The sequence below is a fragment of the Engystomops pustulosus genome, chromosome 4, assembly GCF_040894005.1.
Source record: "Engystomops pustulosus chromosome 4, aEngPut4.maternal, whole genome shotgun sequence".
Lineage (NCBI taxonomy): Eukaryota > Metazoa > Chordata > Amphibia > Anura > Leptodactylidae > Engystomops > Engystomops pustulosus.
The window spans coordinates 163,020,968-163,048,491 of NC_092414.1; the positions used below are offsets into that span (position 1 = coordinate 163,020,968).

General features: G+C 44.1%; 1 protein-coding gene across 1 annotated transcript in view; it reads left to right on the top strand.

The window, feature by feature from the left end:
- Nucleotides 1-27,524, top strand: part of MAP1A (microtubule associated protein 1A) — a 125,828-nt gene that overhangs the window by 20,592 nt on the left and 77,712 nt on the right. Inside the window, exon 2 of the mRNA XM_072148370.1 lies at nt 11,116-11,217. Within this exon, the coding sequence (XP_072004471.1) occupies nt 11,116-11,217 (102 nt within the window). The remainder of the gene's footprint in view (nt 1-11,115; nt 11,218-27,524) is intronic.

The following is a 27,524-nucleotide window of genomic DNA, read 5'->3' on the forward strand; positions in this document are numbered from 1 at the left end:
ATTCTCATGTAAGGCTCTTTTATAGATATAGCCTGTAGTTCACCCAGTCTCCTGGCTGAGGTGATGGCTATCAGGAATACATTTTTTAATGTTAAGGTGTTAATAGGTTCAAAAGGTTCTTTTATTAAAGTAGTAAGGACCAAGGAAAGATCCCAAGAAGAGGTCTTTTTTAATCTGGAGGCTGCTAGAATAAACCTTTTGACCCACTTGTGCTTGATGAAGGGTTGATCGAAGAAAGCACTAAGAGCCGAGACCTAGGCTTTTAACGTGCTGGTGGATATACCCAATTCCAGACCCCTCTGAAGAAAGTCGAGAACCTGTAAAAAATTCGGATTAGATTGACAAGCTGGTTTATCTATACAAAAAGAACAAAACTTCTTCCATATTTTGTGATATATTGCAAACTTGGCCTGTTTCCTACTTACCTTCAGGGTTTTTATGACGTCAGCTGAGAGTCCCTGTGATTTCAGATAGTCGGATTCAGGATCCAAGCTGATAACTGCAGTCTTCCCCGGTTCCGGTGATGAATTGGACCTTGAGATAGAAGGTGTCTTGATAATGGAAGTATTACTGGATCTTGAGTTGCCATCTTTTTCAGTAATGGCTCCCAGCTTTTTTTTTTCTGGCCAATTTGAACATATGAAGATAGTCCTTGTCTTATCCTGGTGTATTTCTTCCAGGACTCAGGGGAATAGTGGGGAAGGCGTAGGCAAGAGGAGTGTCCCAAGAGTGAGGGAACGTGTCTAGATGTTCTCTGGTCTCCCCTTTTTCCAGTGAGAAGTAGTGGTGACACTTTGCATTTTCTTTTGTTGCAAATAAGTCTATGTGGGCATTGCCCCAAAGAGATGTTAGGTTGCAGAAGATTTCCCTGTTTAGACTGGCTGAGATGGACAGTACGTGATCTTCTGCCCACGAAAATATTTGTTGAGTTGGGGACATCAGTAATGGAGATCTGGTTCCTCCTTGTTTGTTCAAGTAAGATACTGTTGTAGTGTTGTCTGACAGTATCAATAGGTGGTGATGAGCTAGATGGAAGTGTTTGAGCCTCCCATACTACTCACAGTTCCTGATAGTTGGATGATCTTTTGACGACTGTTTCTGTCCAAGATCCTTGAGTGAAATGGTGAGGAACTACTGCTCCCAAGCTATTCTGACTTGCGTCCATCTGTATAGGGATGTAAGGTTTTTTCAGAATACTCCCCTTCATTGGTTTGCTTCCGCTAACCACCACAGGAGGTCTTCTTTGATCGCAGAAGGGATTATGATCTTCTTGTAAGCCTTCTGATTTCCTGTTCCAGGACCTCAGGATCCATCTCTGGAGGACTTGGGTATGGGCCTGGCACTAGGCTATTGAAGAGATGCAAGACCTTCATGGCATCTCTAATTGGGATGAGGGATTTTCTCCTGAATTTCTTTATCTTCTCTCTGATGTCGATCTATTTTTCCTGTGGAAGGAATGACCTTTGGAAACATGAATTTAGGTTTACACCCAGGAATTTCCTCACTGTGGATGGTGATAATTCTGACTTCTGGTAATTTATTATCCATCTGTCAGCACCTGTCCAGCAAACGCGCAACCACAACCAGGCTTGGCGCTAGCTGTCAGACTGGGTAAGTGTTGGCGAACTCACCCTGCGACGTCCCTGCGGGCTAAGGCCCTGCCTAAAGCAGATAAACCGCCCTGATAAGGGCAAACCCACTATCAGGAACCTAACTGACAGACCCTGAGCGACCCTACAACATGACAGGGAAGACTTACTTCGTCTGGCAGCTGCTGGATGGTGGAGCAGACAGGTAACGGTAATACAGGTATAGACCAGTGTACACACTGGCGCACAGAACCCAACACAAGACTGAACAGGTAACCGGAATACAGGAATAGACCAGTGTTCACACTGGTGCACAGAATACAAACACAGGACTGAGACAGGGACAAAACAACAGATATAGACAGGTCTTCAGGCTGTTATTCACAGGTCAGATACAGATACAGGTACAGACGGGATATACACAGGTCAGGTCAAGATCAAGATCAAGCAGGTAATGTACAGATCAGGTACAGATACAGGCAGACAAATGGAGACAGGTAAAACTGAACTAGAAACACAGGGAAGACAAGACTCAAAATAACCAGCCGGGTAAGATGGGAATGGGCAGGTATATAAAGCCGATCCCGGACATGCCTCCAGCAGCACACTGGGGAAACTGTCCATCAGGCTAGAAACCCTTGCTGGGCAGGACAGCAATGCAAGGAGCAAGGTGTGGCTCAGGTAATCCAAACACAAGCAGTAAGCCACAGTTCACACACAAATAAACGCCATGTGTTACGGCCAACTGTGGATAGAGCGACATTCAGGCACGGACGTTACACCATCCTAATTTCTCTAAAGTTTCTAGTGTAATATCTCGTGAAGACAGTAGGTTGTTCCTGACCTGTCCAACAATAAGCAGGTTGTCTAGGTATGGTACAACCAATACATCCTGCCGCCTGAGAAAAGCCACCACCTCTACCATCACCGTGGTGAATGCATATAGTTTTTTTTTTATAAGAATCAGGCATAGATTGAGAACACATATTGCATTTTTTAGCTCTACTTTTTTCTTATTTCTCGGGTCTGTCAGGTCTGCTAGCTGTATTCCCCTTATCCTCTTTGCCTTTTGCCTTAGACCCCTGGACTTTGTCCTAAAAGGCAAGTATAGGATATTCTTAGTCACCCGGGTTACATTATAAGTAATGAAATGACACCTGCATAAAAAAAAAAAGAACACTTACAGAGACTGGAGCAAGGAGGAAAATCGGGTCTGCTTCATCAGCCATGGAAAGGACTACAGAAGCTCAGAGTAGAACAGCAATCATCAGAGGACTTCGACCTAAAATCATAGTGACTTGCCTGCTTTAAATACCTTAATGGGGAGCCCATCCCCCTCCCAAAGTGGCTACTGCGTTCCTTTCCCAGCAATGCATTGCGCCCTTTTGGCAACACTTCCGGTTGCGTCCAGAAGTCGTCATCAAATATCAAGGATGACGGGAAATGTAGTTTCTACAGTCACCCACGCGTACAATCTCCAGATTGCAGCGCAGTGGCCAGGAAAACAGACCAGAAGATGGCTACAGGGAGGACCGAGACCTACTGAGAGCCCCAGACCGCTGGAATTTCACCGCAGACGGCTTCATCCGTGAGTAGCTTTGCCCCCCCCCCCCTGGAGGAGAGAGGGTACCTCTCTTGATCTGACCTCGGTAGGGACAGGAAGAACACTAGCGGGAGGATGCTGGGAGGGGACTTTTAACCTCTCTTCTTCCCGTCCCTGCAGAGGTTATGGGGCATCCTCCAGGTGGGCCGTCATGGGAGACAAGCCGGCGCCGATGCGCCACAATCCGATCCCGTGCTCCAAAAACCCAAGGCAATTCAGGGCAAAAGAGAAATATTTGGGAACCCCTTAGTAAATGTGCCCCATTGTATAAAATACAAGTACAATATAGTGAACACCCATGAAACGAGCAGCGGGATATGCGTTGATCCCTAGACCTCTCTGGTATCCACCCTTTAACCTCTGCACAGTACTTCGCTGCAGAGAGATCGAAAGGCCGCTTCCTCTTGAGGTGGTCCAAGGTAGGATAGCAGGTAGCCCAGCAGGCATAGAGACACTGGTACATGGTACAAAGGTGTCAGGCAAAGCGGGTAGTCAAGGTCTCTCCAAAGTCGAGGCAGGTGGCGGTCAATTAGAGTCAAGAGACAGGCAGAGGGTTGTGGCAGGTAGCACAGGTTTGAGAAACAAGCAGGGGTTATATACCAGGGTGCACAGATCATAAATGAAGTCACAGAACGAGCCGGGGGTCACTTCAACCCATTGCCAGCATTACAACTCAGGAGTTGGCTTGTCAAAGACATTCATGGTCAAACGCTATTTTAGTATATTAAATACTCAAGGCCTGGTGTCTCTCAATTATGTATAATCAACCATTATCTTAAACAATAAGGCTGAATTTACATATACAAATGCCTGCCCGAACTTTAGCTGGGTGGGCATATGTCCGGCGGAATGGAGAGGAGGAGGGGTGACCCCTCTATTCTCCATAGATATGCACGGTGTAGGGCCGTGCACATGGGGAAAGTTAGGACATGTCCTATATTTTCCCCGTTTACGGTGCCACACGTGTGGCCATTGCCCTTTATGGGGGTCATGGGAATGCGGTCTACAAAATCTGTGTATGCTGTCTATACATCCAGAATTTCACAGTCAAATCCTTAATCAATTTACCAAATTTTGCTTGCACCTGTACCCTGCACCAGAATTCTGAGTAGAAGTAGTGTGTGGAGTGTAAATCTGACGAAATCTGGTAATTTACTTTTTCCTGCTTTCCGTGCCAGCCAGATTTCACTGATCGACCACTTTGAAGTGGATGGGACATTGTACATAATGGGGCACATTTACATACCCGGCCGATGGAGTTCACCCGTAGTGCATTGTCTGGCGACAATGCACTGTGCCGCAATTCACTTACATCGTGCGTACAATATCCTGCATAGAATATCAATCAAATTTTTCACCTAGTAGAAGAAAACTGAAAAATAAACCTGAAAAAGATTTTTTCCACCTGATGTGTTTCTAAAAAGTACAAGTTACGGTATGTTAGTGTCACTTTTACCTTGGTCAATGTATATTTGTATAAAGTTGCTGAAGAATTGCTACAGATGTAAACCAGGAGACAGCCATTTCTCTACCGCTCAGTCTTCTTGTTTTGCACTAGAATAGCAATCGTCTCTCTTTTTCCAAGCAAGAATAGACAGATTCAATCAATACGGTTCATGTTTCTGAAAACTGATAATAGCTGAGTTTATTGTCAGCCCGATAAATCTCAGTCATAAAATCCATGCCATCAATGTGCATGTAGGGAATATTGTAGAAGCCAATGTAATTCTCTGTGTAATGGAAAGGATTTATAAATAGATTTTTCCTGTATTTTCATAGTTCAGTATTTTCCTGGAAACGTATTTTAGGTAACTGCAGGATTAAAAGGAAAGTGCCAGGTGCTGGAGAATTGCCAAACCAGACAAAAGAGATGCAATTGTGTCTTCAGCAGATGCTTTCTCTTCATGTGCCTGACAGTTGTTATTAATATGAAGCATAGGCATTCATTTACAGTCAAATTATGATAGCAAACAGTTCATACAGTGTGACATTTCAGGGACATTTACATAAAGGTAGTGAAATAGATTAATTCTATGGAGTCATTGTGACTCCATGATAAAGCAGAATTTATAGAATAGTTTACAGATAATTCATGTACATATTACAAGATATAACCAAGACCAAATGTCTTAACCCCATTATTCACAATTAAAACAAAATTCATGCAAGTCTGCTATACATGTCCAGTGTAGGTCCCCAGGATAGGACTCCAATCTCAGGTCACTGGGGCTATGACACCTAGCTCTCACCATCAGCTGTGTGCTAAAACACAGAGAGATAACTGTCATACAAACCTGTTTGAATCTCGGCATGCTCTACTTTTGCAAGTCACACGCGGGAAAAAAGCACCATACAACCTTATCTGCACATGAAAATTGCATTGAAATTGCATTGAAAAGAAGCAGGGAACTTGCCATAGACTGAAGTTGGAGCACATCAGATGGTGGAGCCCAGACCCAAATACAGCGTGGGCGATTCAGGTGGTCATGCGAGCAGCCGAACCACCCACCTTTGGTGGGGGCCCTTTTAAGGGCAAAGTGGTGGGGGCCCCCTATAATCCGGCCCTGGAGATGATAAAGATTGGACAATTGGATCCCTGAGTAGATAAGACACCATCAGAAATCTGGCAGTGACTTACACCCTTCTTTTTACTAAGACCACATAAAAGCTTGGCCAAGCATACATACATAACGAATAAGGAGAGTTTGCTGTTGATGAATGTTTTGTTGGATTATTTAGTTGAAAGCTATCTGATTTATAGGACCAGCCTACTGTCTGGTCCGAGTTCTAGGTCTGTAATTAAACTGAGCAATATGGCGGCACCCGTCTGTAACCATTTTGTATTTAAATCATTCCCCCTGCTTTCACAATATGCTAACAAAGTTTATGTTGTGCCTTATGTTTCTGCTGCAGATGGTTTGAGAATTTTCATTTTTCAGTTCTTATTCCTCTTTGATAAAAGTGATTGCTCTGAGTTATTTCACAGACTAATTTTATGCAAAAATCTCACAGGCAGTTTTCTATGCCATGTGGTTGCTTCCATAATGACTTCACAATATGGTCATACTTGAATTCTTGCTGGCCTCATTTCAGGTGCATTGTACTGTAGCATTTGAGTCTAGCATTTATTTTGCGGTAAAGAATCATATTCCGTCAAAAAATGATTATAGCAATTTGTCTTATAGAAACACTAAATGCTGCTATATGTTAGAGCTACATATTACAGTGTGCACTTCTGTTAGCCTAAACAGGATATAAACAATGCACCAATTGTCTTTGGTGTTATTTCTACTGTAGCCATAGTGATTGATACGCTGTATTGTGCAGTATATGAATTACTGAATACCTGTATCTGAGATTATTCAATCAATGATCCCCCTTATGAAAGGGCAATTTGAGGGGCTGCCAAGGGGGTGGTTGCAACCTGGCCCAAGATGCCAATGGACCCATATGGTGCATCTTTCCAATATGAGAAGACTAGTACTATAACCAATACATTATGATTGGGGCCGGGCAACTTAAAGTTACGCCACTATGAAACTGTATATCATGCTCATCAGTTGGAGTCAGTTGGATCAATGGAGTTTGTCCATGCTACTTCATTTGCTATGGGGCTGTAGGAGATAGCAAGGTACAGCACTCAGCCATCTCAAGCAGTACCATATAGAACAAATGGGGTAGCAATGCATATTCACTACCTGCTAATTAGAGAGGTAAACAGGACTCCTGTTCTCATGATGGGTTGGATCATCACAAATCAGCACTAAGATTAAAATATGAACTTACCCATTTAATGCTTCTAAAATTGCAAAATGAATGCAAATGGGACACAAAATGGATGTTATTAACAGCCAACTTTCATCCTAGTTTGCCACAAATGTTATTATAGCTTAAAGCTCTGTTCACATGCAGCAGGCATATTTCTTGGATTCTCTCGGAACTTCTGGAATGAGCATGGATCTTTACAGACTGCATTCTATTCTTTAGAAATTTCTGAAACAAATTAGTCTTCTGTAAAAACATACTTACTGTAAACACTTATCCAAATATTCTATGACTGGCATTGTCCATAATATGGCACCTTTTATTTTCACTAATTGGCACACACTACATAATATGTATAGTATAACTGACTGGAAATAGTAAACTAACAGGGAGCCAATGAGACAATGTAAATTGAGTTTGTGAATAAGATTCTGCAAATACAATTTAATAGGTATATATACAATATATAAAATCTACACAGACAATAGGTATATGTAGTTCAAGTTACAATATAATTAAAAACAAAGTAAAAAAAAGCTTGATATAACTAATAGTCGGTAAAAGCACAATAAGATACAGTATGACAAATTTCATCTTACGCTTTTCAGACCATTACTATCCTTATATGACTAAGGACCATGATGGTCTGAGATGAAATTTGCCATACTGTACCATACTGTACCTCACTGTGCTTACCGACTATTGGCTAAATAAAACTGGAGCTTTCCTTTTATGGACCTTGCAGTACTAACCATCTTTTTTCTCACTGCATTGTCCACAAGGAGTTGAAAGCCTCACCTGCTGTTGTGCACTCAGTAGGTGAGCCAATCATAGTAACTTGTGAAAGCAAAAGTTATGTCTAACACAATGGAACCTCCAAGGTATGATAATAATTACCAACAAGAAAAAGATTCCATTAAAAGAAGTATGTATCAACACATCTTTATAGGACATCTACCATCAGGATAAAGGACTCCATGCAAATGAGCCTGAGAAGCTTCAGGCTCCATTAACACCTAGGGGGCCTGGAGCACCTGAGGCTCATTTACATACAGTCCTTTATCCTGGTGGTAGCTGGCCTTTAACTTTATCAAATTTTTAATTCTTTGTTTCACTGCAGCCAATCAGTACTAAGAACCAATCCATTCATCATCCAATCCCTTCCCTTCCTTGGTTGAACTCGATGGACACGTGTCTTTTTTCAACCGTATAAACTATGATACTATAAAGTATTCAGAGCCTTTGCTCAGTGATGAGTAGAAGCAGTTTTTGAGCTAGTACAGCCATGAGTCTTCTTGGGAAAGATGCAACAAGTTTTCACATCTGGATTTGGGGATCCTCTGCCATTCTTCCTTGCAGACCCTCTCCAGTTTCCTCAGGTTTGATGGTGAACGTTGGTGGAATGGTCACTGAGTTGTTCTGAAACCACTGCTTTGTTATTTTAGCTGGGTGCTTAGAGTCATTGAGGGGCATTAACTAATTTTGCCGCAGGGTGGTGCTGGAACCGTGCTATTTTTTTCAGTGAGATGCAAGTTTGTTGCGCAAGGTATAAATGAATTAGGTTTAGAACTCCGTATACTTTCCTTTGCTGCTCTCTTTTTGTGCCACAAATTGTGCCAAAAAACAAGTCGTAAAAATAGAACCACAAGAATACTGTTGGATTCACAAGCAGCGCCAAAATTTTGCACCCAAAAATAGAACAATTCAAAATTGTTAGAAAACACCAATATTGTGGCGTTCACACTTCGTAAATAGAGGCGCAAGAGGCGCAGAAAGAATAAAAACAAAACACTGCTAGTATTCCGCTTGAAAGGTCATAATAAATTACCTTCATTGTCTTGTTGGAATGTGAACCTCTGGACCAGTCTGAGTTCCAGAGCACTCTGGAAGATGTATTATCTAGAATATCTCTGTACTTGGCCGAATTGATCTTTCCTTCAATTACGACCAACCCCCATAGCCGGATGCTGCCACCACAATGCGTCACTGTTGGGATTGTATTTGGCAGGTGATGAGCAGTGCCTGGTTTTCTCTAAACATGCCGCTTAGAGTTGACATCGGAAAGTCAAAAAGTTTAATTTTCATCTCATCAATCCAGAGAATTTTATTTCTCATAGTCCTTCATTTTTTATTTTTTTGGAAACTGTATGGAGCTTTCATATGTCTTGCAATGGAGAGAGACTTCTGTCAGCACATTCTACCACAAGGCCCGACAAGTGGAGGGCTGCAGTAATAGTTGACTTTGTGGAACTTTCTCCCATTTCACTACTGCATCTCTGGAGTTCAGTCACAGTGATCTTGGGGTTCTGCTTTACCTCGCTCACCAAGGCTCTTCTACCATAATTGCTTAGTTTGACTGGATAGGTCGAGGAAGTGTTGTGGTTGTACCAAAAGTCTTCCATTTAAGGGTTATGGAGGCCACTATACTTTTAGGAACCTTGAGTGCTGCAGGAATTCTTTTGTAACACTGACCAGATCTGTGCCTTGCCGCAATTCTGCCTCTGAGCTTCTCAGGCGGTTCCTTATAACTCCTGATTTTCATGTGCTCTGACAAGTACTGTGAGCTGTGAGGTCTTATATAGAGAGGTGTGTGCCTTTCCTAATCAGGTTGAATCAGTTTAATTAAACACAGCTGGACTACAATGGAGGAGTAGAACCATCTCAAGGAGGATCAGAAGGAAATGGAAACATGTGAGTTAAATATGAGAGTCACATCTTTGTCAAGATGGGGTGCAGAGTATACATAAATGAGCAAATAAAAGAACTTTTTTGATCTTACCAATTGGCTGCAATAAAACAAAGGTTGAAAATTTTATAGGGGTCTGAATACTTTCCATACCCACTGTAATTAAATGCATTGCTAGGGAATAGTGAAAGCATTGGGAAAGAAGAAAGCAGGGGAAAAGTATAACATTACCCCAATCTGGAACAGCAACAGCAAGATAAAAAACAAAATGCACTTACCTTGCATCAGTTCACTGTTTTTGTATTGCAGCCCAATGTCTCTAGGCCAACTTGTATCTGGGCCAAAAGCATCAGTGTCCAAAACAGTCAAAGAAGTGGGAAGGTTAATGTCACTGCTAAATGTGACCACAAATGGGCATGTAACCAACAACACTTCCAGACCAACCGGTAATGCTTACAATAAGCTGTGGGCAAGACATTATTAATAAGATGTGTAAGTACAATTTCCACTGCGATCATTACACCTTCAAAAGGGCTAGTACATGTTAAAGGAAATCTAATAACATCAATCATAATAAACCAGGGGCACTTACTCATAGATCTAGGCATTGTGGCTGTGGTAATCATCTTATATTTGTTATCCATGGTCTCCTTCCTTCTAAAATCAACTTTTAAAATTATGCTAATGAGCTTGAAGGGCTCCTGGGGATGTTAACAGAGACCTTCCATGCTGAGGAACGTGAGGAGCACTTCCTGCTCACTACACAAGTGCTGCAAGGGGGAGACAGTGTAACAGTCTATAAAGCCACATCACAGAGGGGCTAGGGTAGCCCTTTAGGCTCATTAGCATAATTCTGGAAAGTTAATTTTAGAAGGAAGTAGTCCATGGATAACAAATATAAGAATAGTACATTTCATTTAAACATGTGGATCTAAAAATACAGCCTAGGAGAAACTTAGGTAAAGGGAAACATACTCATTGGGGCATATTTATCATTAGACAGCTTTTTACAGTGTCTTTGGAGCTCTTTTGCACATCAGATTTTTTAGTGGCTTCGACCCCTGTGTGTTTATAGGGGCACCTTGGTGCCAACAGCTTCAGACCACCTGGCACTCCCAACCTTCACAATAGCATCTGATACAGCGCTGGTATAAGAAACAGGTGCACGTGCCAGGCGGCCCGAAGCAGTCAGAGTGGAGGTCTGTGCCCAGAATAGGGCACAACACTAAGGGACCTTGATGTTTCTTGCATAATCTTGGACAACCCCTTGCGTACAGAACTGCTGCATGGCTGATTTTATGTCAAAGATTTGGCATGATCATGTTCACATTATCAGGATTTTTCATAAGTTAACTGTGGATACTTCACTTACATCACTGAGGCTGAAAAGCAGCTTTTATTCTCGACTGTACACAAAGTAAGCTGATGTATACAGTATATTATATTCAATAACTTTTATTTCTTCTCCACAGGTATTCGCTCTTGGGATATCAGTCTTGATTCCTGTAACTTAGATGAACAACTGAAGCTGTTTGTGACAAGACACCTTGCTCACTTTTCACCAAACATCAAAGGTCAGCGTCTGTATGTTACAAAGATGAATTGATAATGTATACATTTTTATTTCATTGAAAAAAGAAAACAGTAAGCCCCGCACATTACATAGTATACAGGTTTGGACATCTATAGCAGAATGTTAACAGCTTTACAAAAGAAGTATAAGTCTGCAAGCCTATTACTTTCTAATTTATATTTACTCCCCTTATATTTAACTTTTAAATATAAGTAGAAATATAACTATTTATTTTAAAAAAAGCTCGGTCTTTACAGTGTTTAAAGGAAACCTGTCATCAGCAATTGGCCTAAAAAAACACTACCGGTATATTGTCAAACATTGTAATACATTATAGGTTTTCTTTCTTTCCTAGTCCAGTGTAATAGCATAATCCAGAAAATCTACTTAGTAAATTGGTTATATAAAGTCAAGGAGGCAGAGAGTTTTAACACTGAAGTCAAGGTGATGAACTCTGAACTCCTCCTCATCTGTGATTGACATCCTGTATCAAACTTCAGGAGTTCTGCTTAGTGATGTCTCTGGATGCAGGACCATCAATTACAGTGAAGGTGGCTTTCTGAGCAAGAGAGAGCTTGACTTTAGTGTTAAAATCTCTGTCTCCTTGACTTTATACAACCAGTTTAAATCTCACTTCAAAGTAACATGAGTTGGAAGGTTCCCATTAATTTATTATTAAACACTGGAGTAGATTTATCAAAGTTAGACAGTGCAAAATTAGAAAGAATAAGGGGCATGTGTTAATTTTGGCGTAGGGTGGCGCCGGAACCTTGTTTTTTCTCAGTGGGCTGTAAGTTTGTGGTACAAGGGATTAATGATTTGGCGCACAGACTAAAAGGTTTAGAACTCCCTAAACCAGATTTTAGCTGCTCTCGTTTTCCGCAACAAATTGTGCCACAAAACAAGTTGGATAAATAGAAGTGCCAGAAAACTTGTGATTCACAAGCGGCACCAAAATTTTGTGCCCAAAAATAGAACAAAGAGTGTCGGAAAACACCAATATTGTGGTGGCGACACTTCATAAATTAAGGCGCAAGAGATGCAGAAAGGGAAAAAAAGAAAGAACATCACCAGTTTTCAGTTTGGCCATAATAAATGATCCCCAAAGTTATTGGGGTGGGAAAAGCAGTGCTAAATGTTCTTCATAGAATACAATGGCCCACTTTATGTGCAATTTGCCTCACTATCGTGCAGAGCGCACCCAATTCATTAAGGGCGGAGCACAATCTTCATGAATCTGGCGCACCCTGAGTGCATGATTTGAGTGCACCATTTTTTTCTGATGCACGTAGTTTAACGTAGTTTAAGTGTGTGTCACAATTATGTCAGACTTCTGACATAAATGTGGCGCATAGTGTGAATATGCAACGGATCACCCATTTATGTGCACAGTATTGTGTTGTGGCACACAGTGCAGCTGCCACACAACACTGTCAGAAACACCTCAAATATACACGTACAAACAATTTTCACATGTATTTATGTGCAATCTACGCCAGAATACTGCCGCACACTGCTTTATAATGTGGCCCAATTTTTTGCTTACAGCTTGTTTTATTTTTCTTAAAAATATTTATTTTTATTACAAATGATGCTGCTTAAGTTTAGTTCACTCTTTGTTGAATTTGAGCCTGTGGATCTCAATATACTGTGGTGAAACTCTGTATTTGATGATGAAGCAAATAGGAGCAAGTGGATGCATCTCCATAGAGTTCATTTTCAGTGAAATCAGCAACATGATTTAATCTATTACAAAACCTTTGGAAGCACTACTAAGCATCACACTATAGGCTGCTAGGTCTGGTAAAAGCTTATCATATGAAGCTGAGTAAGTATAACATAAGTAGAGCAGTGCAGAATGAGAACCAGGACAGTCAGGATAATGTATAAAATATTGATAGAAACAGATTAATATGATCAGAAGCGCTCACAGTATTTACCTCAATATGGTTTAGGATTAGAGATGAGCGAACATACTCGTCCGAGCTTGATGCTCGATCGAGCATTAGTGTACTCGTAACTGCTCGTTGCTCGGACGAGTATTTCGCCCGCTCGAGAAAATGGCAGCTCCCGCCGTTTTGCTTTTTGGCGGCCAGAAACAGAGCCAATCACAAGCCAGGAGACTCTGCACTCCACCCAGCATGACGTGGTACCCTTACACGTAGATAGCAGTGGTTGGCTGGCCAGATCAGGTGACCCTGGGATAGACTAGCCGCTGCCCGCGCTGCTCGGATCATTCTCTGTCTGGATGCCGCTAGGGAGAGAGCTGCTGCTGGTCAGGGAAAGCGTTAGGGTGTTCTATTAGCTTACTGTTAGGCAGGAGTGATTCTAAAAGAACCCAACAGCCCTTCTTAGGGCTACAATAACGTTATAATTTTTTTTTTTTTTTATTTGCAGCTAGTACCATATTGTGAGGAATTAGCAGGGGGACTTGCTACCGTTGTGTTTAGCTCTTAGTGACACACATATCCACCTCAAACACCAAAGTGGGAAAATTTATTAGGGGTTTGAGTAGAATTAGGCACAGTCTGCCAGTTTCTTTTTATTTTACGTTTATTGTTTTAATAACTCAGTGTCATCTCATCTGGCATAGTAGTGTGCTGTAATACTTGGCTAGAAAATAGCCATAGGAGAATACAAACGGCTTAATTACGCCTACAGTAGCGTTATATATATTTGTTTTCTGGTTGATCTGCTGGTGGCTGTAGTTGTTGCAGTGCATCTACTAGTAAATTGTGAGCAATTTGGAGTCAGACTTGCGACCACTGTGTTTTAGTGACGCACATATCCATCGCAAAGACCGAAGTGGGAAAATTTATTAGGGCCCGGGGTTGTATTTCAATTAGGCACAGTCTGCCATTTCCTTTTTTATTTTACGTTTATTTTTTTCATAACTCAGCGTCATCTCATCTGGCATAGTAGTGTGCTGTAATACTTGGCTAGAAAATAGCCATAGGAGAATACAAACGGCTTAATTACGCCTACAGTAGCGTTATATATATTTGATTTCTGGTTGATCTGCTGGTGGCTGTAGTTGTTGCAGTGCATCTACTAGTAAATTGTGAGCAATTTGGAGTCAGACTTGCGACCACTGTGTTTTAGTGACGCACATATCCATCGCAAAGACCGAAGTGGGAAAATTTATTAGGGTCCGGGGTTGTATTTCAATTAGGCACAGTCTGCCATTTCCTTTTTTATTTTACGTTTATTTTTTTCATAACTCAGCGTCATCTCATCTGGCATAGTAGTGTGCTGTAATACTTGGCTAGAAAATAGCCATAGGAGAATACAAACGGCTTAATTACGCCTACAGTAGCGTTATATATATTTGATTTCTGGTTGATCTGCTGGTGGCTGTAGTTGTTGCAGTGCATCTACTAGTAAATTGTGAGCAATTTGGAGTCAGACTTGCGACCACTGTGTTTTAGTGACGCACATATCCATCGCAAAGACCGAAGTGGGAAAATTTATTAGGGCCCGGGGTTGTATTTCAATTAGGCACAGTCTGCCATTTCCTTTTTTATTTTACGTTTATTTTTTTCATAACTCAGCGTCATCTCATCTGGCATAGCAGTGTGCTTTCATACTTGGCTATAAAATAGCCATAGCAATAGGATAGCATCGTTTGGTTTTAAAAACTAAAAAACACAAAAAAAAAAAAATTCAAGTTATAACTCTCATTTTCAAAATGTTTAACCCGAGGACTAGGGGTAGAGGACGAGGGCGGGGACGTGGGCGTCCAACTACTGCAGGGGTCAGAGGCCGTGGTCCTGGGCGGGGTGAGACACCACCTGCTTATGAGGGAGCAGGGGAACGCCGCAGAGCTACACTCCCTAGGTTCATGTCTGAAGTTACTGGGAATCGTGGTAGAGCACTGTTGAGGCCAGAACAGTGCGAACAGGTGATGTCGTGGATTGCCGACAATGCTTTGAGCAATTTGTCCACCAGTCAGTCTTCCACGCAGTCCACCCATGTCACCGAAATCGGCACTCCTCCAGCTCCTGCACCTCAGCCTCCTCCCCCCCAGTCTGCCCCCTCCCAGCAAAATTTGCCATTTGAACCGGCATACTCTGAGGAACTGTTTTCTGGACCATTCCCACAGTCACAAACCACTTGTCCGGTTGCTGATGAGCAATTTTCCGATGCCCAGGTTTTCCACCAGTCGCAGTCTGTGGGTGATGATGACCTTGTTGACGTACTGGAAGAAGTGTGTAAAGAGGTGTCCGACGATGAGGAGACACGGTTGTCAGACAGTGGGGAAGTTGTTGTCAGGGCAGGAAGTCCGAGGGGGGAGCAGACTGAGGGATCGGAGGATGATGAGGTGACAGACCCAAGCTGGGTTGAGAGGCCGGGTGAACACAGTGCTTCTGAGACGGAGGAGAGTCCTCGACCAGAACAGGTTGGAAGAGGCAGTGGTGGGGCCAGACGGAGAGGCAGGGCCAGAGCTGGTGCATCAGCGCCAAATGTGTCAACTAGTGAAGCTCCCGTGGCAAGGGCTCCTGCGGCGAGGGCTAGATTTTCAGAAGTCTGGAGGTTCTTTAAGGAAACACCGGATGACCGACGGACTGTGGTGTGCCACATTTGCCAAACCAGGATCAGCAGGGGTTCCACCACTACTAGCTTAACTACCACCAGTATGCGCAGGCATATGAATGCTAAACACCCCACTCAGTGGCAACAAGCGCGTTCACCTCCGGCCGTGCACACCACTGCTCCTTCCCCTGTGTCAGCTGATAGTCAGCCCCCTGCCCAGGACCCTGCCACAAAAACCCCATCGTCGCCTCCACGATCCTCCACAGCATCCACCAGCGTTCAGCTCTCCATACCCCAGACGCTGGAGCGGAAACGCAAATATAGTGCAACCCACCCGCACGCCCAAGCCCTTAATGTGCACATCTCCAGATTGCTAAGCCTGGAGATGCTGCCCTATAGGCTAGTAGAGACCGAGGCCTTTCGCAGCCTCATGGCGGCGGCCGCCCCTCGGTATTCGGTCCCCAGCCGCCACTACTTTTCCCGATGTGCCGTCCCAGCCCTGCACCAGCACGTGTCAGACAACATAATCCGTGCCCTGACCAACGCCGTTTCTGACAAGGTCCACCTGACCACGGACACGTGGACGAGTGCTGCCGGGCAGGGCCACTATATATCTCTGACGGCACATTGGGTTAACTTGGTGGAGGCTGGGACCGAGTGTGACCCTGCGGCTGGTCATATACTGCCGACGCCGAGGATTGCGGGGCCTACCTCGGTCCAGGTGTTTGAGGCCTACTATGCCTCCTCCTCCTCCCACCCCTCCTCCACCTCCTCCTCCGAACGACCATCCGTGGGCATGGCGCCATCAGTCGGTAGCTCTAGGCACAGCAGCAGTGCCGTCGCTAAGCGACAGCAGGCGGTGCTCAAACTGCTGAGCCTAGGCGATAAAAGGCACACCGCCCAAGAACTATTACAGGGCATCACGGCGCAGACTGATCTGTGGCTGGCACCGCTGAACCTGAAGCCAGGCATGGTTGTGTGTGACAACGGCCGTAACCTGGTGGCGGCTCTGCAACTCGGCAGACTGACACATGTGCCATGCCTGGCCCATGTGTTAAATCTGATAGTTCAGCGTTTCCTCAAGACATACCCCAATCTGTCTGATTTGCTCACGAAGGTGCGCCGCATCTGTGCGCATTTCAGGAAGTCCAGCACAGATGCTGCCACTCTCAGGGCAGCGCAGCGCCGCCTCCAACTGCCCGCTCACCGACTGTTGTGCGACGTGCCCACGAGGTGGAATTCAACACTGACCATGTTATCCAGAGTTTACCAGCAGCGCCGAGCGATTGTAGACTGCCAGATGTCAACTTCCACCAGAACTGGTAGTCAGGTCAGTCAGCTTCCTCAAGTCTACAATGAGGAGTGGACGTGGATGTCTGATATCTGTCAGGTGCTGAGTAACTTTGAGGAGTCAACACAGATGGTCAGTGGCGATGCCGCCATCATCAGCCTCACCATCCCGCTGCTTGGCCTGTTGAAAAACTCTCTGGTCAGCATGAAGTCGGAAGCTTTGCGCTCCTCACAAGAGACGGGGGAAGAAGATTCCCTTGTTGATAGCCAAAGCACCCTTAGGTCTGTTTCTCAGCGCATATCGGAGGAGGTGGAGGTGGAGGAGGAAGAGGAGGAGAATGTTGGCGAGACACAAGAGGGGACCATTGTTGAGTCCTTCACTGTTGAGCGTGTATGGGCAGAAGAAGAGGAATTGGAGGAGTTGGAGGAGGAGGAAATGGACAGTCAGGCCAGTGAGGGGAGCGAATTCTTACGCGTTGGTACTCTGGCGCATATGGCAGATTTCATGCTAGACTGCCTATCCCGTGACCCTCGCGTTCAAAGAATTTATTCCAGCACCGATTACTGGGTGTTCACTCTCCTGGACCCACGGTACAAGCAAAATCTTTCCACTCTCATCCCTGGAGAGGAAAGGAGTGTGAGAATGCATGAATACCAGCAGGCCCTGGTGCACAAGCTGAAACAGTATTTCCCTTCTGACAGCGCTAGCGGCAGAGTGCGTAGTGCTGCGGGACAAGTAGCGAGGGAGAGTAGGCGAGCAGGCAGCTTGTCCAGCACTGGCAAGGGTACGCTTTACAAGGCTTTTGCCAGCTTTATGTCACCCCAGCAAGACACTGTCACCTGTCCCCAGTCTCGGCAGAGTAGGGCTGATCTTTACAGAAAGATGGTGAGGGAGTACGTAGCTGACCATACCATCGTCCTAAATGATCACACAGCTCCCTACAACTACTGGGTTTCAAAGCTGGACATGTGGCACGAACTGGCGCTGTACGCCTTGGAGGTTCTTGCCTGCCCTGCCGCTAGCGTCTTGTCCGAGCGGGTTTTCAGTGCAGCTGGTGGCATCATCACCGATAAGCGTACACGCCTGTCGACTGACAGCGCTGACAGGCTGACGCTTATCAAGATGAATAAAGCATGGATTTCTCCTAATTTCCAATCTCCAGCAGGTGAAGGAAGCTCAACCTGAATAATTTATCCACTCCTCCTCCTCCTCCTCATTTTCCTCCTTCTCCTGCTCTTTGTACAGTAAAGCAGAGGAAACTGGCTATTTTTTGACAGGGCCCACTGGCTCTACCTATAGTACTTTATGCATTTAATTTTTCTGGAGGGCCACCGACCCGGTCCTCTGTTTTAAACAATTTTTTGGACTGCCACATACAGGCACTCAATCTATTCCATTTTTCTGGAGGGCCACCTACCTGCTCCTCTGGTTTGAAAACTTTTTTGGACTGCCACATACAGGCACTCAATCTATTCCATTTTTCTGGAGGGCCACCTACCTGCTCCTCTGGTTTGAAAACTTTTTTGGACTGCCACATACAGGCACTCAATCTATTCCATTTTTCTGGAGGGCCACCTACCTGCTCCTCTGGTTTGAAAACTTTTTTGGACTGCCACATACAGGCACTCAATCTATTCCATTTTTCTGGAGGGCCACCTACCTGCTCCTCTGGTTTGAAAACTTTTTTGGACTGCCACATACAGGCACTATCCAAATTGAATTGTCTCCATAGCAGCCTCCACACGTTGTCTCCATTGCTACCTCCAAAAGTCGTTTATATAGCTGCCTCCATACATCGTCCCTTTATCAAACGAGGTGTGTCAGGCCGAAATTTGGGTTGTTTTCATGGATTCCACATCAAAGTTGTTAACCTTGTCGCCACCCTGCTGTGTTATCCACAAAATACACTGGCAAACTTTTACCATTTACGGATATTATTTCAGCGCTTCTTGCGCATCTGTTTACATTCCCCTCACCCGCCATATCCTAAACTTATAAGAACGCTACTACACTTGATCTTATACAAAAGGTTCTTAGAAGTGCTGTTTGGGGAGTAGCCTAGAGACAGGGGCTTGGATTGGCGAAAGCTCGCCTGGCAGCGGAGCGCCAGCTCCATGCGCATCATGCGCTTCTTGCGCATCTGTTTACATTCCCCTCACCCGCCATATCCTAAACTTATAAGAACGCTACTACACTTGATCTTATACAAAAGGTTCTTAGAAGTGCTGTTTGGGGAGTAGCCTAGAGACAGGGGCTTGGATTGGCGAAAGCTCGCCTGGCAGCGGAGCGCCAGCTCCATGCGCATCATGCGCTTCTTGCGCATCTGTTTACATTCCCCTCACCCGCCATATCCCAAACTTATAAGAACGCTACTACACTTGATCTTATACAAAAGGTTCTTAGAAGTGCTGTTTGGGGAGTGGCCTAGAGACAGGGGCTTGGATTGGCGAAAGCTCGCCTGGCAGCGGAGCGCCAGCTCCATGCGCATCATGCGCTTCTTGCGCATCTGTTTACATTCCCCTCACCCGCCATATCCCAAACTTATAAGAACGCTACTACACTTAACTTGGTGCAGGCTGGGACCGAGTCTGACCCTGGGGCTGGTCATATACTGCCGACGCAGAGGATTGCGGGGCCTACCTCGGTCCAGGTCTAAAAAAGGCCTACTATACCTCTTCCTCCTCCCACCCCTCCTCCACCTCCTCCTCCTCCTCCGAATTACCATCCGTGGGCATGGCGCCATCAGTCGGTAGCTCTAGGCACAGCAGCAGTGCCGTCGCTAAGCGACAGCAGGCGGTGCTCAAACTGCTGAGCCTAGGCGATAAAAGGCACACCGCCCAAGAGCTATTACAGGGCATTCCACATCAAACTTGTTAACTTTGTCGCCACCCTGCTGTGTAATCCACAAAATATACTGGCAAACTTTTATCATTTACCGATATTATTTCAGCGCTTCTTGCGCATCTGTTTACATTCCCCTCACCCGCCATATCCCAAACTTATAAGAACGCTACTACACTTGATCTTATACAAAAGGTTCTTAGAAGTGCTGTTTGGGGAGTAGCCTAGAGACAGGGGCTTGGATTGGCGAAAGCTTGCCTGGCAGCGGAGCGCCAGCTCCATGCCAAGGTCCAACTAACATAGTTTTAACTGCAGCACCTTTAATCTACTACTAGTTCACTGCCTCCATACATGGTCCCCTTATCAAACGAGCTGTGTCAGGCAGAATTTTGGGTTGTTTTCATGGCTTCCATGTTAACTTTGTCGCCACCCTGCTGTGTAATCCACAAAATATACTGGCAAACTTTTATCATGTACCGATATTATTTGAGCGCTTCTTGCTCACCTCCTTTGGTTCCTCTCTGCCACCCATTGGTTTGAAGCCTGAGTCCATTTAGGGTATGTTGCCATGACACTCTCTAGCCTGCCGCTGCTGCCGCTGCCTCTGCATGCCATCCCCTATAGTGTCAGGGTCAATTATTGGATGTTTTAGATGCTATCTAGCCTCATTCGGTCACTCTGTCATGGCCATGCTGTTGCCCATAATTTTGGCATAATGGTGCGATTAAGCAGCCTCAGAGGCATCCATGCATGCTGCCCCTGCTGTTTCCTGTCCATTTCCGTGGTGTTTCCATCCTTTTCTGAGGTTCCCAGGTGTTTGGCCAAGCTTCCCTGTGCAGAGCCTTGGTCCCCTTGAAAAATGCTCGAGTCTCCCATTGACTTCAATGGGGCTCGTTACTCGAAACGAGCACTCGAGCATCGGGAAAAGTTCGTCTCGAATAACGAGTACCCGAGCATTTTAGTGCTCGCTCATCTCTATTTAGGATGCAAAACTGTAGTGATGGTCAGGAAGGGCGTAACAAGACACGAGTGGGCCCCAAAGCAAAGTTTTAGCTATATGTGTATATATATATATATATATATATATATATATATATATATATATATAGTATATATATATACATTATATATATATACGCACACAATTCTACTGTACTACTGTACAGGTGGTCCCCTACTTAAGGACACCCGACTTACAGACGACCACTAGTTAAAGATAGACCCCTCTGCTCACTGTGACATCTGGTGAAGCTCTTTCGATGCTTTACTATAGTCCCAGGCAGTAATGATCAGCTGTGAGGTGTCTGTAATGAAGTTTTATTGATAATCCTTGGTCCCAGTACAGTAAAACATTTTGAAAATCCAATTGTCACTGGGACAAAAATTTTTTTTTTTTGGACAGGAACTACAGTTAGAAAATGTACAGTTTCGACTTACATACAAATTTAACACAAATTCCAACGTTTTCAGGAATGTGCGCCCTAAGACAGGTATTTAGAAGGGGATTTTGGCGCATGCAATTGAATTTTCCATGCGACGGAAATAGGGTATGGGCCACCAGACGATCCGACGGATTCGGACTGAGACCGGGATTTAACATACAATTTGTGTCGCAAGACAATGCACTTACATGCACCAGGAAGAAGAAGGTGAACTCCGGCGGAGCTGAGCGGGAAAGGGACACATGCGAATCGCGGCAGATGTGCATTCTGGTCAGACAATGTACTTTCGGGGATCGCGCAGGAAGAGTAAGTAAATGTGCCCCATTGTGTTCCTGGCCATCTTACTCAGCATACAGTGTCCACATTAGGACATCACACATCATATTAATATGAGTATCAACAAGTGGACTTTATCTGTTTTTGGTAGAAAATGATAGATTTATCAAAAAGTCTATGTTGTTCAGAGAGAATGTTTTTCTAGTGGACTAGTATGCTATTGGACCTGAGCAGGAAAACACACTACAATACCTAGTAAGATGTTGCAAATTCTGCCCTACTACAAAAATTGTAACAAGTGCACCCCTTCCTGAAGGGAATTGTCCATATAAGTTTGAGAAAAAGGGGTCAAGGTGGTCAAGACCCCAAAGATGGCTGGGTAATTTTACTATTTTACTTCATATATCAGGGGGGGGGGGGGTTATGGGTGCATCTTTGTTTTTTTGTATAAGTGGAACGGGTGGCAGGTGGATGAATTGGACGTGAGGATAGCCCTTTTTAGAGCTAATCCTCATGTCCCGGATATCTTTTAGAAATCTTTGTTCCGCTGATATGTACATTTTGTTAAGTGGCTACTGGGTTGTGGAGTAGCCCCAGTATCCCCAGTATCCCATTTTCTCCTCCTACCATTTCATCTTCAGCCCTCGTCCGAGTACCTGGCGTACTGCGGCGTTCTGCGCATGCGCAGTAGCTCCAGCCTCAGAGCTGTGGCCACGCAGCCACAGGCCTGAGTTCTGTGCATGCTCAGTACGCCAGGTACTCGGACGAGGGTGTGCAGCTACGAGCCGAAGATGAAATGGTGGGAGGAGAAAATAGGCCACTGGGGCGTGGAGTAGCCGCGACTTGTAGCCTCATGTCCAGCTAATCCACGCCCCAGTAGCCTCTTAACAAAATTTACATATCAGCAAAACAAAGTTTTCTAAAAGCTAGCCGGGACGTGAGGATTAGCTCTAAAAAGGGCTATCCTCACGTCCAATTCAACCACCTGCCACCCGTTCTACCTTTATAGGTGGAATCGTGGTGGTAGGTTCCCTTTAATAACTGTATATTGGCAAATTACTTAATATCCTGTCCCCCACACTTACACACACACACAACAAAAAATATGAGATTAAGTGGTTAACCCCTTAAAAGGATTTGTAACTTATGTTAAGGGACCTATCTATTTTGACAACATTGGTCACTACTGTTTGACTGCTTCCATAATTATGTTTTATTATCTCCTGCATCTTGCTCTCTCTGTTGTGATGAGTCATTCCTAGTTCTGTGTCTTGAATGAAGAACATCAGGAGTTAAAGCTTCAAATAAAGGAGCTCTACTGCCATCTAGCAATGGTAAAAAATTACACAGCGTTTGCTTCTGGTTGAAGGAAGAGGACAGATGATGCTTATCCTCCTCCAAACAATACATCTCATATTGTTGAGCATAGCATGCGGTGTGCTGCATTGCTCTGACCCTATCTTGTATCTTACAGCATTTTTATGTCAGGTTCATATCTAGCATTATGCAAAGACTTAGTATGACACTTTTAGATTTTAGTTCATAAATTTCTTCATATCATAGTATCATAGTATATAAGGCTGGAAAAAGACGCAAGTCCATCAAGTCCAACCTTTAAGAATTAAATAAATGTTTTATCCCCATAAACCGTGATATTTTTTCTCTCCAGAAAGTCATCCAGGCCTCTCTTGAACATGTACATAGAGTCCGCCATAACAACCTCCTGCGGCAGAGAGTTCCATAGTCTCACTGCTCGTACAGTAAAGAACCTTTGTCTATGGTGATGGTAGAATCGCCTCTCCTCTAGGCATAGAGGATGCGCCCTTGTCCTGGTCACAGGCCTAGGTATAAAAAGATCTTTGGAGAGATCCTTGTACTGTCCGTTCAGGTATTTGTACATTGTAATGAGGTCTCCCCTCAGTCGTCTTTTTTCTAAACTGAATAATCCAGAAATTTTTTAATCTGTCAGTGTATTCTAATCTCCCCATTCCCCTAATAAACCTGGTTGCTCTCCTCTGCACCCGTTCCAGCTCTACTATATCCTTTTTATACACTGGTGCCCAAAACTGTACACAATATTCCATGTGTGGTCCGACCAGGGATTTGTATAAGGGCAAAACTATGTCTTTACCATGAGAATCTATTCCTCTCTTGATACATCCCATAATTTTATTTGCTTTAGCAGCAGCCGCCTGGCTCTGGTCACTAAAATTAAGTTTACCATCCACCAATACCCCCAAGTCCTTTTCAGCTCCAGTTTTACTAAGTAATTGACCGTTTAGAACATAATTATACTTTTTGTTTCCATGGCCCAAGTGCATAACTTTACATTTATCTACATTAAACCGCATCAGCCATTTCTCTGCCCACTCCTCAAACTTCCACAAATCCCTCTGTAATGCTAAACTATCGACCTCAGTATCAACCCAATCTGATTATGTGCCATTAATGACCACCCTCTGTTTTCTATCACAAAGCCAATTGCTTACCCAAACACACAGATTTTCTTCTATTCCCGGCAGTCTCATTTTATAAACCAACCTTTTATGTGGCACTGTGTCAAATGCCTTTGAAAGGTCCAGATATACAACATCCACAGCGTCTCCCAGATCCAGTCTTCAACTTACCTCCTCGTAGAAACCAATCAGATTAGTCTGACACGACCGATCTCTCATAAACCCATGCTGACGCTGGGTTATAAGGTTGTGCACAGTGAGATACTCCAGGATAGCATCTCTAACAAACCTCTCAAATATTTTCCCCACCACAGCAGTTAGACTCACGGGTCTGTAGTTTCCAGGATCGCTATTTGATCCTTTTTTGTATATTGGTACCACATTTGCTGTGCACCAGTCCTGTGGAACATAACCAGTCCTCAGTGAATCTTCAAATATTAAAAATAACGGTCTATCACCGTACATAATTCATGCAAAACCCGGGGGTGTATGTCATCTGGCCCCGGTGATTTATCTATCTTAGTGGTTGCGAGGTGGCGCCGTACCTCTTCCTGGGTTAAACTGTTGACATTCCAAAAAGAATTTACATTATTCCTCATTGTGTCTTCCACCAGGGGATTTTCCTGGTAAAGACAGTTGAGAAGGCGACATTCAGTAGATTGGCCCTTCTCTCATCTCCTTCCACCATGACCCCCATGTTATTTCTAAGGGGACCCACACTCTCTGTTTTTAGTTTCTTTAGTTTAGTTTTATTTAGAAATAATTTGGGATTATTTTTGCTCTCCCTGGCAATATTTCTCTCAGTCTCTATTTTTGCGGCCTTTATCTGCTTTTTACAGGATTTATTTTTCTCTCTATAGTCCTGTAATGCCTCATCGCTACCTTCACGTTTTAGCACCTTAAACGCTTTATCTTTCTCACTTATTGCTTTCCTTACAAGACTAGTTAGCCACATAGGCTTTTTCTTGTTCCTTTTATGCTTTTTCCCATAAGGTATGTGTTTCTCACAGGACTTTTTCAGAATATATGAGAAAAAGTCCCATTTTTTGGGGGGCTTTTGTCTTTGAGAACATTATCCCAGTCTATGCCTTTAAGGTATTCCCTTAGTTGCTGAAAATTCGCCCTCCTGAAGTTTAGAGTGTTGGTTGCCCCTTCACTAACGCTCTTAGTAAAGTGTAATACAAAATCAATGATATTATGATCACTATTACCCAGGTTCCCCCCGACCTGTAGTTTTGATACCCTATCAGGTCTGTTGGTAAGGATAAGGTCCAGCAGTGCCCCCCCTCTTGTTGGCTCCAGGACTATTTGCGACAGGTAATTGTCTTTTGTTGGGCCAGAGTGCATTGATTCCAGAATGAACCTTTAAAGAGACAGGGTTTCTGGATTTTAGCCCATTAAATTATCAGCACCATAAGGCTACATTCAAACAAACGTATGGGAGACGTATAAATGGCCGACATATATACAACGCATATATGTCCCCCTCACGGCGCCGTACGGGAGTGGTACGGTGCTGCACACAGGTGGCACCGTACCCCTCCGTAGCCCATAGAAAGATAAGACATGTCCTATCTTTCGACGGATTTCCTATGGAGAGGGGCGGGGGCGAGCAGTGCTCATCCCATGCTCCTCTCCCCGGTCCCAATGTATGCCTGCCGTACAAAGACAGAAAACTCTTTGAATGAGAAGATGTGTCCAAACTTTTGGTCTGTACTGTATAATTTTACCCTCCCTTTATTTTGTGGCCTCCTGTCCTCCCCCATCTCCCTTCATATAGTGGCCTCCTGCCCTCCTCCATCTGCTCTCATATAGTGGCCTCCTGTCCTCCTCCATCTGCTCTCATATAGTGGCCTCCTGTCCTCCTCCATCTGCTCTCATACAGTGGTCTCCTGTCCTCCTCCATCTGCTCTCATATAGTGGCCGCCTGTCCTCCGCCATCTCCCCTCATATAGTGGCCTCCAGTTCTCCCATCTCCCCCATATAGTGGCCTCCTGTCCTCCTCCATCTGCTCTCATATAGTGGCCTCCTGTCCTCCTCCATCTGCTCTCATATAGTGGCCTCCTGTCCTCCGCCATCTCCCCTCATATAGTGGCCTCCTGTTCTCCCATCTCCCCCATATAGTGGCCTCCTATCCTCCTCCATCTGCTCTCATATAGTGGCATCCTGTTCTCCTCCATCTCTCCTCGTATAGTGGCCTCCTGTTCTCCCATCTCCCCCATATAGTGGCCTCCTGTCCTCCTCCATCTACTCTCATATAGTAGCCTCCTGTCCTCCTCCATCTCCCCTCGTACAGTGGCCTTCTGTTCTCCCATCTCCCCATATAGCTTCCTCCCAAAGTTGGCCCTGGGCAAAACTTAAAGTGGGCTCCAAAATAAAACTATTTTCTGTACAGTAATAGTCGGTAAGAAGCTCCCTTAAGCCCTGCACAATAATAACACTTTGTAGTTTACAAACAGTAGTATGGTGAGGCAATCTGTAATATGGGGCTGTAAGAGAATTGTATAGGAGATAGACAGATGATAGGTAGATGGATGATAGAAGATAAATATGAAAGATGATATAGATTCATAGATAGATGATAGATTTATAGATGCAGAAATTTAATGTAGATCATAGATAGATAGATATAAGATGAATAGCTAGATACAGTAGAAGAGAGATAGAAGATTGATTGATTGATACATGGACAGATAATAGATAGATAGAAGAAGTAAATGGAAGAAATATAGATAAATACGGGTAGACAAAAAGCTAGATAGATAAATGGTTATGTATGTATATATATGTAATATATATATTATGTAATGTAATATATGTAATATATATTACATAGAAAACTAGAAAGATAGATGGACAGGAGAAAGATTATAAGCATCTTCACCCAGGCATTCAAACATGTGGTATACTTACCTCCATCACCAGGCTCTCTTCTCTGGAGTGACACCCCAACCTGTGTCATACAGAGCGGTGCAGATGGATGCGTCTGTGCTGCACCGCTCTGCCTGTCAATAACATGGGTGTCTTAAAGATGCTGATGTTATTGATTTTTCTGGTAGTATGGACTTGCCAGTGTTTGGCAAGTCTGTACTACCTTTGATTTGCCATCCCCTTCAGGGGTCAGCAATCTGCCGCTTGAGGCATCTCATGCAGAATGCAGCCCTGATTATATCCACAAGGGACCTAAATGAAGCAGGTATGCTGCTGATGCAGGCGGTGATTCTGCTGTATTATGCAATAGCAGCAAAGCGCATGAGATTTTAGCACAGCTCATCTACATGTTGCAACTAAAATTTGCTGCATATTTTGAGCTTTCACGCACATGTTAAACCTGAATCATGTGAATTGATACCGTGGTTCTTGCTGGCAGAATAAAGGGTTGACATTCATGGTATTTCTCGCAGGAGTGTTTTATCATGTCATATCACCGATCACATAATTGCTGATGACTAACAATGCAAATGATTGT